This window comes from Bombina bombina, chromosome 4 (assembly GCF_027579735.1).
Source record: "Bombina bombina isolate aBomBom1 chromosome 4, aBomBom1.pri, whole genome shotgun sequence".
Taxonomy (NCBI): domain Eukaryota; kingdom Metazoa; phylum Chordata; class Amphibia; order Anura; family Bombinatoridae; genus Bombina; species Bombina bombina.
The window spans coordinates 564,955,576-564,972,404 of record NC_069502.1 but is presented as its reverse complement, the minus strand read 5'-3'; the positions used below and the strand labels follow the sequence as shown (position 1 = coordinate 564,972,404).

At 39.0% G+C, this 16,829-nt stretch overlaps 1 protein-coding gene across 1 annotated transcript in view; it reads left to right on the top strand.

Moving 5' to 3' along the window:
• Positions 1 to 16,829, top strand: part of RNGTT (RNA guanylyltransferase and 5'-phosphatase) — a 1,295,116-nt gene that overhangs the window by 82,378 nt on the left and 1,195,909 nt on the right. The window contains exon 5 of the mRNA XM_053710532.1: positions 4,320 to 4,395. Coding sequence (XP_053566507.1) covers positions 4,320 to 4,395 — 76 coding nt within the window. The remainder of the gene's footprint in view (positions 1 to 4,319; positions 4,396 to 16,829) is intronic.

The window sequence follows — 16,829 nt, the reverse complement described above, 5'->3', positions numbered from 1 at the left end:
TCACAAAAAGTGCTAGGGTCCCTTTTGGCGGTACTAAGGCCGTGGGGCATAGCAGTGGCGCCTTATCTAGACGACATCTTAATTCAGGCGTCAACTTTCCAATTAGCCAAGTCTCACACGGACATTGTGTTGGCTTTTCTGAGATCTCACGGGTGGAAGGTGAACATAAAAAAAGAGTTCTCTCTTCCCTCTCACAAGAGTTTCCTTCCTAGGGACTCTCATAGACTCGTTAGAAATGAAAATATTTCTGACGGAGGTCAGAAAATCAAAACTCTTAACCACTTGCCGAGCTCTTCATTCCATTCCTTGGCCATCAGTGGCTCAGTGCATGGAGGTAATCAGACTCATGGTAGCGGCAATGGACATAGTTCCTTTTGCCCGCCTACACCTCAGACCACTGCAACTATGCATGCTCAAACAGTGGAATGGGGATTATGCAGATTTATCTCCTCAAATAAATCTGGACCAGGAGACCAGAGATTCTCTTCTCTGGTGGTTGCCTCAGGACCACCTGTCTCAGGGAATGTGTTTCCGCAGGCCAGAGTGGCTCATAGTAACGACAGATGCCAGCCTACTAGGCTGGGGTGCAGTCTGGAACTCCCTGAAAGCACAGGGCTTATGGTCTCAGGAGGAAACTCTCCTCCCGATAAACATTCTAGAACAGAGAGCGATATGCAATGCGCTTCAGGCGTGGCCTCAGCTTGCTGCGGCCAAATTCATCAGATTTCAGTCGGACAACATCACGACTGTAGCTTATATCAATCATCAAGGAGGAACATGGAGTTCTCTAGCGATGATGGAGGTGACCAAAATAATCCGATGGGTGGAGGATCACTCTTGCCATCTCTCAGCAATCCATATCCCAGGAGTAGAGACTTTTCATCCGAGGGAGTGGGAGCTCCATCCGGAGGTATTTGCCCAGCTGACTCAGCTATGGGGCACACCAGAATTGGATCTGATGGTGTCCCGACAGAATGCCAAACTTCCTCGTTACGGGTCCAGATCCCGGGATCCCCAGGCGATACTGATAGATGCTCTAGCAGTAGCCTGGTCCTTCAATCTGGCCTATGTATTTCCACCGTTTCCTCTCCTTCCACATCTGGTTGCCAGAATCAAGCAGGAGAGGGCTTCGGTGATTCTGATAGCACCTGCATGGCCACGCAGGACTTGGTATGCAGACCTAGTGGACATGTCATCAGTTCCACAGTGGTCTCTGCCAATGAGGCAGGACCTTCTAATTCAAGGTCCATTCATGCATCCAAATCTAATTTCTCTGTGCCTGACTGCTTGGAGATTGAATGCCTGATTCTATCAAAGCGTGGTTTCTCTGAGTCGGTCATTGATACCCTGATTCAAGCTAGAAAGCCTGTCACCAGGAAGATTTATCATAAGATTTGGCGCAAATATTTTCATTGGTGTGAATCCAAGGGTTACTCATGGAGTAAGATTAGGATTCCTAGAATATTGTCTTTTCTCCAAGAAGGATTGGAGAAGGGATTATCAGCTAGTTCGTTAAAAGGATAAATATCTGCTTTGTCTATTCTTTTACACAAACGTCTGGCAGATGTCCCAGACGTTAAAGCTTTTAGTCAGGCCTTGGTCAGGATCAAGCCTGTATTTAAACCTGTTGCTCCACCATGGAGCCTAAACTTAGTTTTTAAAGTTCTTCAAGGCGTTCCGTTTGAATCTATGCATTCCATAGATATTAAGCTTCTATCTTGGAAAGTTTTGTTTTTAGTAGCTATCTCTTCGGCTCGAAGAGTTTCTGAGTTATCTGCTTTACAGTGTGATTCACCTTACCTTGTTTTCCATGCAGATAAGGTGGTTTTGCGTACCAAACCTGGGTTTCTTCCTAAGGTTGTTTCTAATAGGAATATCAATCAGGAGATTGTTGTTCCTTCACTGTGTCCTAATCCTTCCTCAAAGAAGGAATGTCTGTTGCACACTTGATGTGGTTCATCCTTTAAAGTTCTTCTTACAAGCAACTAAAGATTTCCGTCAAACATCTTCATTGTTTGTTGTTTATTCTGGTAAACGGAGAGGTCAAAAGGCTACGGCTACCTCTCTTTCCTTTTGGCTGAAAAGCATAATCTGTTTGGCTTATGAGACTGCTGGACAGCAGCCTCCTGAAAGAATTACTGCTCATTCTACTAGAGCAGTGGCTTCCACATGGGCTTTTAAAAATGAGGCTTCTGTTGAACAGATTTGTAAGGCGGCGCTTCATACTTTTTCCAAATTTTACAAATTCGATACTTTTGCTTCTTCGGAGGCTATTTTTGGGAGAAAGATTCTACAAGCAGTGGTGCCTTCCGTTTAAGGTCCCTGTCTTGTCCCTCCCTTCATCCGTGTCCTAAAGCTTTGGTATTGGTATCCCACAAGTATGGATGAATTTGTGGACTCGATACATCTTACAAGAGAAAACAGAATTTATGCTTGCCTGATAAATTTATTTCTCTTGTGATGTATCGAGTCCACGGCCCGCCCTGTTTATTAAGACAGGCAGTATATTTTTATTTAAAAAACTTCAGTCACCACTGCACCCTATAGTTTCTCCTTTTTCTTCCTAGCCTTCGGTCGAATGACTGGGGGGTGGAGCTAAGCGAGGAGCTTTATAGACAGCTCTGCTGTGGGTGCTCTCTTTGCCACTTCCTGTAGGGAAGAATATCCCACAAGTGTGGATGAATCCGTGGACTCAATACATCACAAGAGAAATAAATTTATCAGGTTAGCAAATTATGTTTTTTTAGATTAACTAACTGCCCTTTTAAGGACAATGCCCATCCAAATGCCCTTTTCAGGGCAATGGGGAGCTTAGGTTTTTTTAGCTAGTATTTTATTTGGGGGGCTGGTTGTGTGGGTGGTGGGTTTTACTGTTGGGGGGGTTGTTTGTATTTTTTTTTTACAGGTAAAAGTGCTGATTTCTTTGGGGCAATGCTCCGCAAAAGGCCCTTTATAAGGGCTTTTGGTAGTTTAGTTTAGGCTAGGGTTTTTTTTGTTTTTTTTTGGGGGGGGGTTATTGTAATAGGGCTATTAGATTAGGTGTAATTAGTTTAAATGTCTGTAATTTGTTTATTATGTTCTGTAATTTTGTTTTTTATTTGTGCTTTAGCTAATTTAATTTAATGTAGGTAATTGTATTTAATTTAGTTAATTTATTTAATTATAGTGTAGTGTTAGGTGTTAGTGTAACTTAAGTTAGGTTTTATTTTACAGGTAAATTTGTATTTATTTTAGCTAGTTAGTTATTAAATAGTTAATAACTATTTAATAACCTACCTAGTTAAAATAAATACAAACTTGCCTGTAAAATAAAAATAAATCCTAAAATAGCTACAATGTAACTATTAGTTATATTGTAGCTATCTTAGGGTTTATTTTACAGGTAAGTATTTAGTTTTAAATAGGAATAATTTAGTTTATGATAGAATGATAGTAATATTTATTTAGATTTATTTAAATTATATTTGTTAGGGGGTTTAGGGTTAGACTTAGGCTTAGGGGGTTAATAACTTTAATATAGTGGCGGCGACGTTGAGGGCGGCATATTAAGGGTTAATAAATGTAGGTAGGTGGCGGCGATGTTAGGGACGGCAGATTAGGGGTTAATAATATTTAACTAATGTTTGCGAGGCGGGAGTGCGGAGGTTTAGGGGTTAACATGCTTATTATAGTGGCGGCGACGTTGGGGCCGGCAGATTAGGGGTTAATAAGTGTAGGTAAGTGGCAGCGACATTGGAGGCGGCAGATTAGGGGTTAATAAATATAATGTAGATGTCTGGGCGGCAGATTATGGGTTAATAAGTGTAAGATTAGGGGTGTTTAGACTCGGGGTTCATGTTAGGGGGTTGGGTGTAAACATAATTTTTTTTTCCCCCCATAGGAATCAATGGAGCTGCGTTAAGGAGTTTTACGCTGCTTTTTTGCAGGTGTTAGACTTTTTTTTCAGCCGGCTCTCCCTGTTGATTCCTATGGGGAAATCGTCCACGAGCACGTACGACCAGCTCACCGCTGACTTAAGCAGCGCTGGTATTGGAGTGCGGTAATGAGCAAAATTTTGCTCAAGGCTCACTTCTAGTCTTTTAACAACAGGTTTATGAAAACTCGTAATACCAGCGCTGTAGGGTGAGTGAAAACTGCTCGTTAGCACCGCATAGCCTCTAACGCAAAGCTTGTAATCTGGGCCATTGTTTTTTAGTTTTTTAATATTTTTAAATTTCAATAATAAAGCTGTTTTTATTGCTGTAGAAGTGGGAAGCTTTGTTTTAGTTTATAAAATGTATTCATAAATATGTTTTAACAGCAATTTTTTTGTCTCTTAGGGGTCCATTGTACTCATGGGTTTAATCGAACTGGTTTCCTTATCTGTGCCTTTTTAGTTGAGAAGATGGATTGGAGGTAACATTCTGACATAATTTGAAACATAAAACTTTAATTACTGATGTTTTATAGTTTACACTACTATTCTATTTGTTTTGTTTCCAAATATATGTGGATTTATATCTTCCTCTTTAGCCACCCCCACACATTTAAAAAAATGAATGGTCTCCAGGCTCAAAAATTCACTCAAATTCTGTTTACCTAATGGCCTAGTATAGCATCTAGAATTGTTTTTGTTTTTTTAATAATAGAAATGTAATTTGTTTTGGTTTAGCAGACCAATCATTTTTAGAAAAATAATTTCTTTCCAACATACCATAATAAGAAAAAATGCCATTATATTGTATATATTTATGACATATAAGGCAAAAAATGTCTTGAAATCCATTATTGTCTAAGTATTTTAAATCATTAAGGACTGGAGTGTGTTGTGCATATTTTTAACATTTTTTCCTATTAATCAGTTTAGAAATAGAGCCATTTTTTAAAATTTACCTATGAATATAGGCATAAAAAAGAGCTTGCAGTGGATGACCATTTCAAACTATTTAGTTAAAATTACAAAGTTAAAGGGACACTAAAGCCCATATTTTTCTTTCATGATTTAGGTAGAGAATACAATTTTAAATAACATTTCAATTTACTTCTATTATCTAAGTTGCTTCATATTTTAGATATCCTTGGTTGAAGAAATAGCAATGCACATGGGTGAGCCAATCACACAAGGCATCTATGTGCAGCCACCAATCAGCAGCTACTAAGCCTATCTAGATATGCTTTTAAGCAAAGGATATCAAGAGAATAGGGCAAATTATATAATAGAAGTAAATTAGAAAATTGTTTAAAATAACATGCTCTTTCTAAATCATGAAAGAAAAAAATTTGGGTTTCATGTCCCTTTAAGTAAACAAAAAAATGTAACAAGATGTGTTATCACATTTCACATAACATGTAGCTAAACGACTAGAAACAACATTTTAAAATGTGTTCATTGACATCCTATAAGTCAGCTAAGATCACTATAATGTAAATAACTATATAACTAGGTGTGCCTGGTTTCCTTTGTGTTCTATCTCGTCTCAATCTATAGCTATGTAACTATTTCACTAGACGGGCCTTATTCTCACTGCTTTATATATCACTTCACCCAGGGCTGGCACTAGACATTTTGGGGCCCCTTACTAAACCATTAATCGAGGCCCCCTCACCCCTTTGACCTGTGCAGTTTGGCCAAGTGATTGAATTAAGTACATGCTTTATTCTTGAGTTTAGTGCTTAAAATATTGTAAAGGTAGTAATCAAGCCTGTGATAGATTCATCACACAAAAATGGATGGTCTATGTTATCCTGTATTTAAAGGGTCAATCAACACCAGAATTGTTGTTGTTTAAAAAGATAGATAATCCCTTTAATTACCCATTCCCCAGTTTTGCATAACCAGCAGAGTTATAATAATACACGTTTTACCTTTATAATTACCTTGTATCTATGCCTCTGCAAACTGCCCCTTATTTCAGTTCTTTTGACAGACTTGCATTTTAGCCAATCAGTGCTGACTCCTAGGTAACTTCACGTGCGTGAGCTCAATGTTATCTTAATGACACACATGAACTAACACCATCTAATGGTGAAAAACTGTAAAAAATGCTTAGCTTTAAATTAAGAATACCAAGAGAACAAAACAAAATTGGTGATAAAATTAAATTGGAACGTTGTTTAAAATTACATGCCCTATTTGAACCATGAAAGTTTATTTTGGACTTGACTGTCACTTTAAATATAAACATTCTTGAGTTTTATTTGTATACACTCTATGGTGCAGCAAACAAACACTAGGAGAAAGAGTGAGGAGGAAAGAGAGAAAGATGGAGAAAAGGAATACAATGAGAAGAGAGAAGGAACAGAGAAAATACAGAGGGCAGGAAGAGATAGAGGTCAGAGAGAGTGAAGAGCAGATGAGCGAGAGAAGAAAGAGGGAGGAGAGAGGTAGAGGAGACAGAAGAAAAGAGAATGAAGAAAGATTAGGTAGATGGAAGAGAGAGAAAACCGGTGAGAAGGTTAAGGAAGAGATGGAAGAGAGAAAGGAGAAAACAAGAGGAGGAGAAAGGACAGAGCAAAAGAGGAGAGTGGAGATTAATGAGAGAAGAAAAAAACAAAGGAAGAGAGATGGAAGAGAGAAAAAAAAGAAAGGTCATAGATAGAGAAGAAAGGATGAATGTGTGAGAGAGAGAAGAGGAGAGAGTGATGTGAGGAGGAAGAAAGACAGATAAAAGTGGAGGAATAGAAGGAAAAGATAAGAGAAAACACAGAGGGACAAGATTGGACAGATAAGAGAGGGCCGAGAAAGAGAAGACGGGGCATACAGAAAATAAAGGAGAAAGGGCGAATTGGAAGAAGGAATGGAAAAGGAGAAAAGATAAAACAGAGGGACAAAGAGGGAGGAGAGATGACAGAGTAAAGAGGATGAGAGACACAAAAGGGAAGACAGAATGGAGGCTGAGAAGATCAGGGAGAGAGATGAAATGAAGATAGGACACAGAGATAAGAGGAGAGACAGAGCGAGAGAATGTGAAAAAAGAGATGAGGAGGAGACAGCAGTGAAAGAAAAGAAGGAACGGAGGGGAATGGAGAATGAAGAAAGTGAAGAGAGTGAAAGCACAAAGTTAGTGAGAAATAGGAGAGAGAGCAGAGAGAGAAGAAAGGAGGAGAGACGAAGAGAGGGCAGGTAAAGAGAAGGGATGAGGAGGAGAGAGAAGAATGAGAGAAAATAAGGGAAGAAAAGGAAAAGGGTAGAGGAGAGAGAAGAAGCAGAGGAAAGAGAATGAAGAGGAAAGAGACATAGAGCGTGAGAGAGAGAATAAAGGAGAGAAAAAGATTCTCAGTTCATTAATTTTGACAGTATTTAAACTTCCCATAGACTCTGTTAACTAGCGGAAATACTGCAGCTTTATTTTTACTTAAAGGGACAGTCGAGTCTTCTTTCCAATTTACTTTTATTACCAATTTTGCTTTGTTCTCTTGGTATTAGTTGAAAGGTAAATCTAGGAGGTTTATATGCTAATTTCTTTGACCTTAAATACTGCCTCTAATCTGAAAGCATTTTGACAGTTTTTCACCACTAGAGGGCGTTAGTTCATGTGTTTCATATAGATAACCTTGAGCTCAGGCACGTAAAGCTCCTAGGAGTCAGCACTTATTGGCTAAAAATGCAAGTCTGTCAAGAACTGAAATAAGTGGGCAGTTTGCAGAGGCATAGATAACAGGTAATCACAGAGGTAAAAAGTGTATTATTATAACTGTGTTGGTTATGCAAAATTGGGGAATGGGTAATAAAGGGATTATCTATCTTTTTTAAACAACAACGATTCTGGTGTTTACTGTCCCTTTAAATTTATAAAAAAAACCATAATAATTAAATTAGGCTTTATGGCGATTGCTATTGTTTATATAAACATTACAACAACAATCTTAATTGTAATCAGGATCCATAATAAAATTCTGGTGAAACTTAAAGGGACAGTAAACTCAAAAAATGTTATTCCATTTATAAATACATTTCAAGTGAATATTAAATTATTTTCAAACCCTCCATGATACTCATTAATCATGTTGTATCATGGTGGGCTACCTGCCTGCCTTGCTTGTGAACGAGCACGGGAGCCCACCCATAAGCAGAACAATGTTAGTGACGTCACTGTAAGATGCGCGTAAGTGCACGTCGGTACTACTGTCGTGATCAATGAAGATCACATGACTTAAAGGGACATTGTACACTAGATTTTTCTTTACATAAATGTTTTGTAGATGATCCGTTTATATAGCCCATCTGGGAGTGTTTTTGTAAGAATGTATCGTTTTGCTTATTTTTAAATAACAATGTGCTGATTTTCAGACTCCTAAATGTATACTGATGTCTACAGACTCCTGGGTGTATAATGGGTCTTTTAATATGAAGGGGATGGGGAGTGTCTGCGCTTCCTGCTTTCCCAGCCCCTTTCAGTGGGTGTCCCAGCCTAACCTCATCAATAGTGTTAAACTGGGAGCTTCTAAGTAAGTTTTTAAATGGTTTTATACTGGATTTTTATATCAGTATCTGTGCATATTCTTCTTACAGTAGTGTCTATTACATGCAGTTATATGAAAATTGGTGTTAACTGTCCCTTTAACTCAAGAGCCCACTTTACACTGTGGATCATCCTACTGTACAACACTGAGAGCAAGCATTGGTTCAGGAGCAACTGTATAAAAACTACATTACACTATAAGATATCTCATTAAATTGTTAAATTAAACAATCACATTGTGTATCTGTAACATGTGGTTGTGCACTATTAATCTTACATTTCATAAGTAGCGAATACTTTATTAAATAGCAGAATAATTATGATCCAAAAAAAAAGTATAAAAATGTTAGGAATCATTTGTTGGAGAATATGTAAGCACTTCATTTAGGGACACTGAGCTACAGACTTTCAGCGTTATGAAGCCACGCTCGGTGTGTGTTGAAAATTAAAGTAATATGAATGGTTAAAAACGTCATAAGAAAGCTGATGGTAATGCGCATGCGTATGAGAAAACAAGGTTTGTGTATGCGATTGGGAGCAATTCAGCATGAAAAAATATTCTAATGAATCATTTGTTATCTCACAGCGATTGGCAGTATTAAAATTATGTAGCGCTAGATTGCGCCCTACATTTATTTACGAAGTACTAGGTTCATCCTAATAGAAAACATAAAAGTACTTTTATAATAATATTGCATAATATTTATGTCGTTATAATTAGGAGAAAAACAACTTTTAATAATGGGTGTTTAATTATTGTCAAAGAAAACAAAGTTGACGGGTCCTTTAACCTATGGCAGGAATATTATTTACCTATAATTTAGACACTGTCTCTTATCAGTGCAAACATATGTAAAGAAGCCTTCCATTCACATTAAGGTGACTCTAATTAACATATATATTTATAAGTAACTTTTCAGAATGTTTAAAATAAAGGTTTGCGGGATGATCATTTCTAAAGGGTACCCATTCACATTTCTTTATAATTAAAATAAAGTATAAGATATTGAGTGTCACAGTCGTGTATCCTAAATTGAGTTTACCAAAAGTAATCTGGTTCTGTGTCACTTTTATGTATTGTAATATCACTATTCATTTCTATATATAGTCACTTCAATAGGAAAGCATTTTTTTCCCTTTCCCAACCATTGTGCTTTCCCTCACCCCCTAGCCGCCCCCCCCCGTTTCCAATGATGGAATTTATTAGTTTACCTTATGTGGTAAATACAATCTGCTAAAATACACCTGGTGATGTAAAAATGTCACTTCCTGCACACAATTGTATCCTATATGAACTTATAAATAGTGGGAACGATAAAACTTGTATAAAGAAAAGTAAATGTATAATTATATGTTATGTTTAAACTTTTCTACTATGTGTATTGCCTTGCTGTTGATTCCCCCCCCCCTAATTATTTTTACTAAAAGCAGATAGATTTAGTAAATATTTAGATTACCAATCAACAAAGCATTGATTTATTTACATCTGTCAGATAATTGTAACAATTAAGCATGGTAACTAGATATACATTTAGACATATAAAAGTTTATATAGTCACTAAAGAAATGTAATATTAATTATTTTGAATATAAAAACATCTTATCTAACTCTTAGAATAAAAAGGGAACTGCAACTAACCCATTACGAAGCATAACAAAGCTAAAACCTGTAGAGAATTGGTAGCAGCAAGTATACACCATATGGCCAAATGTATGTTGACGTACCTTACTAATTATTGAGTTCAGGTGTGAACCACACCCATTACTAACAGGTGCATGCAATTCAGAACATAGCTATGAAATCTCCATGGACAAACATAGACAGTACAATGGGTCATACTGAAGAGCTCAGTGACTTTAAATGTGGCACTAACTTAGGATGCTACCTTTGCCACAAGTCAGTTTGTGAAATTTCTGTCCTACTAGATCTGCCCCGGTCAGCTGTAAGTGCTATTATTATTATTAAGTGGAAGCATCTAAAAGCAACAGCAGCCCAGCCACAAAGAGGTAGACCACGCAAACTCACAGAGCAGGGCCACTGAGTGCTGAAGTACATACAAATAACCTATCATCTCATGCATTACTTACTACAGAGTTCCAAACTGGCCCTGGAAACAACATCAGAACAGGAGCTGTGCATCAGGAGCTTCATGAAATGGGCATCCATGGTCGAGCCTCACATCAACATGCACAATACCAAGTGTTGGCAGGACTGGTTTAAAGCATGCTGCCACTGGACTCCGGAGCCATGGAAATGTTTTATCTGGAGCGATGAATCACGCTTCACTATTTGGCAGTCTGATGGAAGAATCTGGGTGTGGTGGATGCCAAGAGAATGCTAACTACTGGAATGCATAGTTCCCACTGTAAAGTTTGGTGGAGGAGGGATAAATGTCTAGGGTTGTTTTTCAGCGTTTGGGCTAATGTCAAAATTAAAGACTTTCCAATTTACTTCCTTTATCAAAATGTGGGTGTTACATTGTGGCAAGGTCCATGAAGACATGGCTTTGTGAGTTTGGTGTGGAGGAACTTAAGTGGCCTGCACAGAGCTCTGATCTCAAACCCCATTTAACACCTTTTTTGATGAATTGTAACACTGATTGCAAGCCAGACACTCTCGTCCAACATCAATGCATGACCTCACTAAAATTCTTTTGGCTGAATGGGTTGAAATTCCCACATACACACTCCAAAATATTGTGGAAAGCAATCCCAGGAGATTGGTGATTGTTACAGTGCAAAGGAGTGGGGCAACTCCATATTGATAGCCATAGTTTTGAAATGTGATGCCCAAAGCTCAAATAGGTGTAATTGACAGGTGTCCACATACTTTTGGCCATCTAGTGTGTTTAGCAATCTGTATAATCCTAAAACTGTTTTAAATTAAAATGTTCTCAACTCTTTGGTGGGTAGCAGACTTTTCCTATATTTGAAAGTATGATAATACAATTAGCTCTAGAAATATTAGCAACTGTATTTCTTTCATACAGGTTGTGAGAGTCCACAATCCATTTCTCCTGGGATTTTAGTCTTCTCTACCACTAGGAGGAGGCAAACTTCTCAAACCCCAAGAGCTCTATAAACCCCTCTCACCTCATTGGTAAACTAGACTTCTCTGCCTCCACTAGAGGAAGGTGAAGAATGAAGATGTACATGTGATTCTTCAGTGAGAGGGGTTATCGGACTGAGTTGAGGCCTATTTCATCCCAGAGTGCAGTGCCTTGTCAGAGGGATGTATATTCAGTATGAGTAGTGTGTCATTTTTCACCTCATGGGGAATTGGTCGCATATACTCCTATTCTGCTCATATCTTTCAGCACTGGTTTGGCTTTCTTCTGTTTTTACCAATAGATGAGACTTGGTAAGTAGTATTTGTTTTTAATATGACATTCTATAAGAATTTTTGTTTTGGGTTTTTCATTTATATATCTTCATATATATAGCTCTGGGACAGCATCTCTTTTTAAATTATTCCTATTTAAAGGGACACTGAACCCAAAAATTTTCTTTCGTGATTCAGATAGAGCATGACATTTTAAGCAACTTTTTAATTTACTCCTATTATCAAATTTTCTTAATTCTCTTGGTATCTTTATTTGAAATGCAAGAATGTAAGTTTAGATGCCGGCCCATTTTTGGTGAACAACCTGGGTTGTTCTTGCTGATTGGTGGATAAATTCATCCACCAATCAAAAAGTGCTGTCCAGAGTCTGAACCAAAAAAAAAAAAGCTTAGATGCCTTCTTCAAATAAAGATAGCAAGAGAACGAAGAAAAATTGATAATAGGAGTAAATTAAAAAGTTGCTTAAAATTGCATGCTCTATCTGAATCAAGAAAGAAAAAGTTTGGGTTCAGTGTCCCTTTAAATAAATAATAAAAAAAAAATCCAAGTTTTTTTTCCCACGCTTTAGCCTTGGGTTGGCGCATATTGGCCCTCTTTTTTTTTTTTTTGCGCATGCCGTGTTTTTTTTTGTTTTTTTTTAAATATAGTCTTATAAATATAGCCCTGGGACAGAATCTCTTTTTATGTTGTACCCCTTTTAAATTTTACCCTTTTTTTCTTTGTCTTTGTCAGGCTTTGTTCGTCAGGCTTTTGGCGCGCTTTAAGGTCCCCCCCCCTCCACTCATAGGCCTTCGGGTCTGCACATATGTAGGGTTGTAGGGTTAGCGCATATTGGCCCTCTTTTTTTGCGCATGCCATGTTTTGTTTACTCGCACTGGCTTTCGGGTCTGCGCGCATCGGAATAGCGCAGTATGCCCCCTGGCATGTGCACATCGAGTTTTATTTTTTGGCGTTCATTGGTTATTTTTTTCTGCACGTCGGGTAAGCACACATAGATCTTCGGGTTTGTAATGACGGGTTTTGGAGTTCTATTTTCTTTTTTTGCCATCAGGTTTTGCACGTTATTAGTGTGTTAACGTCATCAGATGTGAACTTTGTCTCCTTCTGCAATTTTATTATGCCTTTGCGCATGTGGCTGAAGAGCTACTTTTGAAGGGGGTATGTTTTTCCTTTCCTCAAAAGCTCTTTTCTTCTATAAGGTACGACGAGTCCACAGATTCATCCTTTACTTGTGGGATATTATCTTCCTGCTAACAGGAAGTGGCAAAGAGCACCACAGCAGAGCTGTCTATATAGCTTCTCCATTAGCTCCACCCTCCAGTCATTCTCTTTGCCTACTCTAAGTACTAGGAAGGGTAAAGTGAAAGAGGTGATAAAATATTAGTCTCACAGAGGTTTTATCTAAGCTGCCTGGGTTGCAGGGGAAGCGCAGCAGGTCTGGTGTGAGTACAAACGCTGAGCCCTCTGACGCTTTATTAGCCATATCCGATGTACCCTCACAATGTTCTGAGTTGGGGGTGAGGAATTTGCTGTCTGAGGGAGAGATTTCTGATTCAGGAAAGATGTTCTCTCAGACAGACTCAGATATGACGGCTTTTAAATTTAAACTAGAACACCTCCGCTTGTTGCTCAGGGAGGTTTTAGCGACTCTGGATGATTGTGACCCTATTGTAGTTCCAGAGAAATTGTGTAAAATGGACAGATTTCTAGAGGTTCCTGTCTACACTGATGTTTTTCCGGTCCCTAAGAGGATTTCGGACATTGTTACTAAGGAGTGGGATAGACCAGGTATTCCGTTCGCTCCCCCTCCTACTTTTAAGAAAATGTTTCCCATATCAGACACTATGCGGGACTCGTGGCAGACGGTCCCTAAGGTGGAGGGAGCTATTTCTCTTGTAAGATGTATCGAGTCCACGGATTCATCCTTACTTGTGGGATATTCTCCTCCCCTACAGGAAGTGGCAAAGAGAGCACCCACAGCAGAGCTGTCTATATAGCTCCCCCCTTAGCTCCACCCCCCAGTCATTCTCTTTGCCTACTCTAAGTAACTAGGAAGTGCAGAGCGAGTGTGGTGACAAAAATGTTAGTTTTTTATTTCTCAAGCAAAAGTTTATTTTAAATGGTGCCAGTGTGTACTATTTACTCTCTGGAAGAAAAGAGATGAAGATTTCTGCAAGGAGGATTATGATCTTAGCACTTTGTAACTAAGATCCACTGCTGTTCTCACAAGAGCTGAAGAGTACAGGAAAACTTCAGTTGGGGAACGGTTTGCATGCTAAGCTGCATATGAGGTATGTTCAGTCTATATTTTTCTTGACAGACTGTGTTTATTCTAGAAAAGGCTGGCCATATCCCCATGAGGGAAGGGTAAGCTGTATTCAGACACTTGCTTGAAGGGCTCATTTGTTACTGGTGACACTGTTAGGAAAAAACGTTTTTGTTTGTTCAGTAAATGATGCAATTATGTTTTTTGAAGGAACTAAAGGGGTCATTGTGGCTTGTGTTAGGGTTTTTTAACCCACATGATTAATTAAGAGACACTCAGGTGTTTTTCTAATAGGCCTCAAAACATTGAGTGAGGTGGGAGGGGCCTATTTTCGCGCCTCAGTTGTGCTGTTTCTTTTTCTTAAAGACATCCAACTGCTTCTCTAGAGGATCCTGCTGTGTTTGAGGGCTGTAAAGGAGTTTTTTCCCCCACAAATCATTCTGAAGGGCAGGTAGGCACCACAGCAGAGCTGTGGCAAGGTGCTGGAAGTCTTTTTTACAGGTTTTGACGTTTTTTCAATCCGGTTTTGCCATTAAGGGGTTAATTGTTTATTTGCATAGCTGTGCAAAGTTACTAAGGCTATAAGATACTACTGTAAAAATTTCGTTAAGTTTACTGCTTTTTTACACTGTTTTGCAGAACTTGTGCAGCTTTTTTTCTCTTAAAGGCACAGTACCGTTTTATTTCGAAGTGTTATTTACTTTGATTACAGTGTTTTCCAAGCTTGCTTGTTACATTACTAGCCTGTTTTACATGTCTGACACCAAGGAAAATCCTTGTTCAATATGTTTGGAAGCCATTGTGGAACCCCCTCTTAGAATGTGTCCCAATTTTACTGATATGTCTATAAATTATAAAGAGCATATATTAGCACTTAAAGATAGGGCAATAGACGATTCTCAGTCAGGAGTAAATGAGGGTTCGCCATCTAGCTCTCCCCAAGTGTCACAACCAGTAACGCCCGCACAAGTGACGCCAAGTACCTATAGTGCATCACATTCATTTACTTTACAAGACATGGCCACAGTTATGACTACAACCCTCACTGAGGTTTTATCCAAACTGCCTGGTTTACAAGGAAAGCGGGACAGCTCTGGGTTAAGGAAAAATGCTGAGCTGTCTCACGCTTTAGTAGCCGTATCTGATATGCCCTCACAATGCTCTGAGGTAGGGGCGAGGGATTTATTATCTGAGGGAGAAATTTCTGATTCAGGAAAGATGCTTCCTCAGACAGATTTTGATATGACGGCCTTTAAATTTAATCTTGAACACCTCCGCTTATTGCTTAGGGAGGTATTAGCAACTCTAGATGATTGTGACCCTATAGTGGTCCCAGAGAAATTGTGTAAAATGGATAGATACTTAGAGGTTCCTGTTTACACTGATGTTTTTCCAGTCCCTAAGAGGATTGTGAATATTATTGCTACGGAGTGGGATAGACCAGGTATTCCGTTCACTCCCCCTCCTGTTTTTAAGAAAATGTTTCCCATATCTGACACCATAAGGGACTCATGGCAGACAGTTCCTAAGGTGGAGGGAGCTATTTCTACCCTGGCTAAGCGTACAACTATACTTATTGAGGACAGTTCTGCTTTCATAGATCCTATGGATAAAAAATTAAAGGGTCTCCTGAAGAAAATTTTTGTTCATCAAGGTTTTTCTCTCCAACCTATTGCATGCATTGTTCCTGTAACTACTGCAGCTGCTTTCTGGTTTGAGGCTCTAGAAGAGGCTCTTCAAATGGAAACTCCATTAGAGGAAATTATGGACAGAATTAAGGCCCTTAAATTGGCTAATTCATTTATTACAGATGCCGCTTTTCAACTGGCTAAATTAGCGGCAAAGAACTCAGGTTTTGCCATTTTAGCACGCAGGGCGTTATGGCTTAAGTCCTGGTCTGCTGATGTGTCATCTAAGTCTAAACTTTTGAACATTCTTTCAAGGGTAAGACCCTATTCGGGCCTGAACTGAAAGAGATTATTTCAGACATCACTGGAGGGAAAGGTCATGCCCTCCCTCAGGATAGATCAAAGATGAGGACCAAACAAAATAATTTTCGTTCCTTTCGGAACTTTAAGAGTGGTCCCGCTTCAGCTTCCTCTGCTACAAAGCAAGAGGGGAATTTTGCCCAATCCAAGTCAGTCTGGAGACCTAACCAGGCTTGGAACAAGGGTAAACAGGCCAAGAAGCCTGCATCTGCCTCTAAAACAGCATGAAGGGGATAGCCCCCGATCCTGAACCGGATCTAGTAGGGGGCAGACTCTCTTCGCTCAGGCTTTGGCGAGAGATGTTCAGGATTCCTGGGCTTTAGAAATTGTGTCCCAGGGATATCTTCTGGAATTCAAGGGCTCCCTTCCAAGGGGGAGATTTCACATTTCTCGATTGTCTGTAAACCAGACAAAGAGAGAGGTGTTCTTACGCTGTGTAGAAGACCTACATACCATGGGAGGGATCCGCCCAGTCACAAAAGAGGATCAGGGGCTAGGGTTTTATTCAAACCTGTTTGTGGTTCCCAAGAAAGAGGGAACCGATCTTGGATCTCAAAATTATAAACAAGTTCCTCAAAGTTCCATCATTCAAGATGGAGACTATTCAGACTATTCTGCCTCTGATCCAGGAGGGTCAATATATGACTACCGTGGACTTAAAGGGACATTAAACACTAAATACATGCTAGATAGAATGATGCATTCAAAGAAAAGATTAGTCCATGACTAACATGTAGATGTATTTTTTAAAGTTTCATTAGTTGTTTAAAAAGTGACAAAATAAGTGTAAA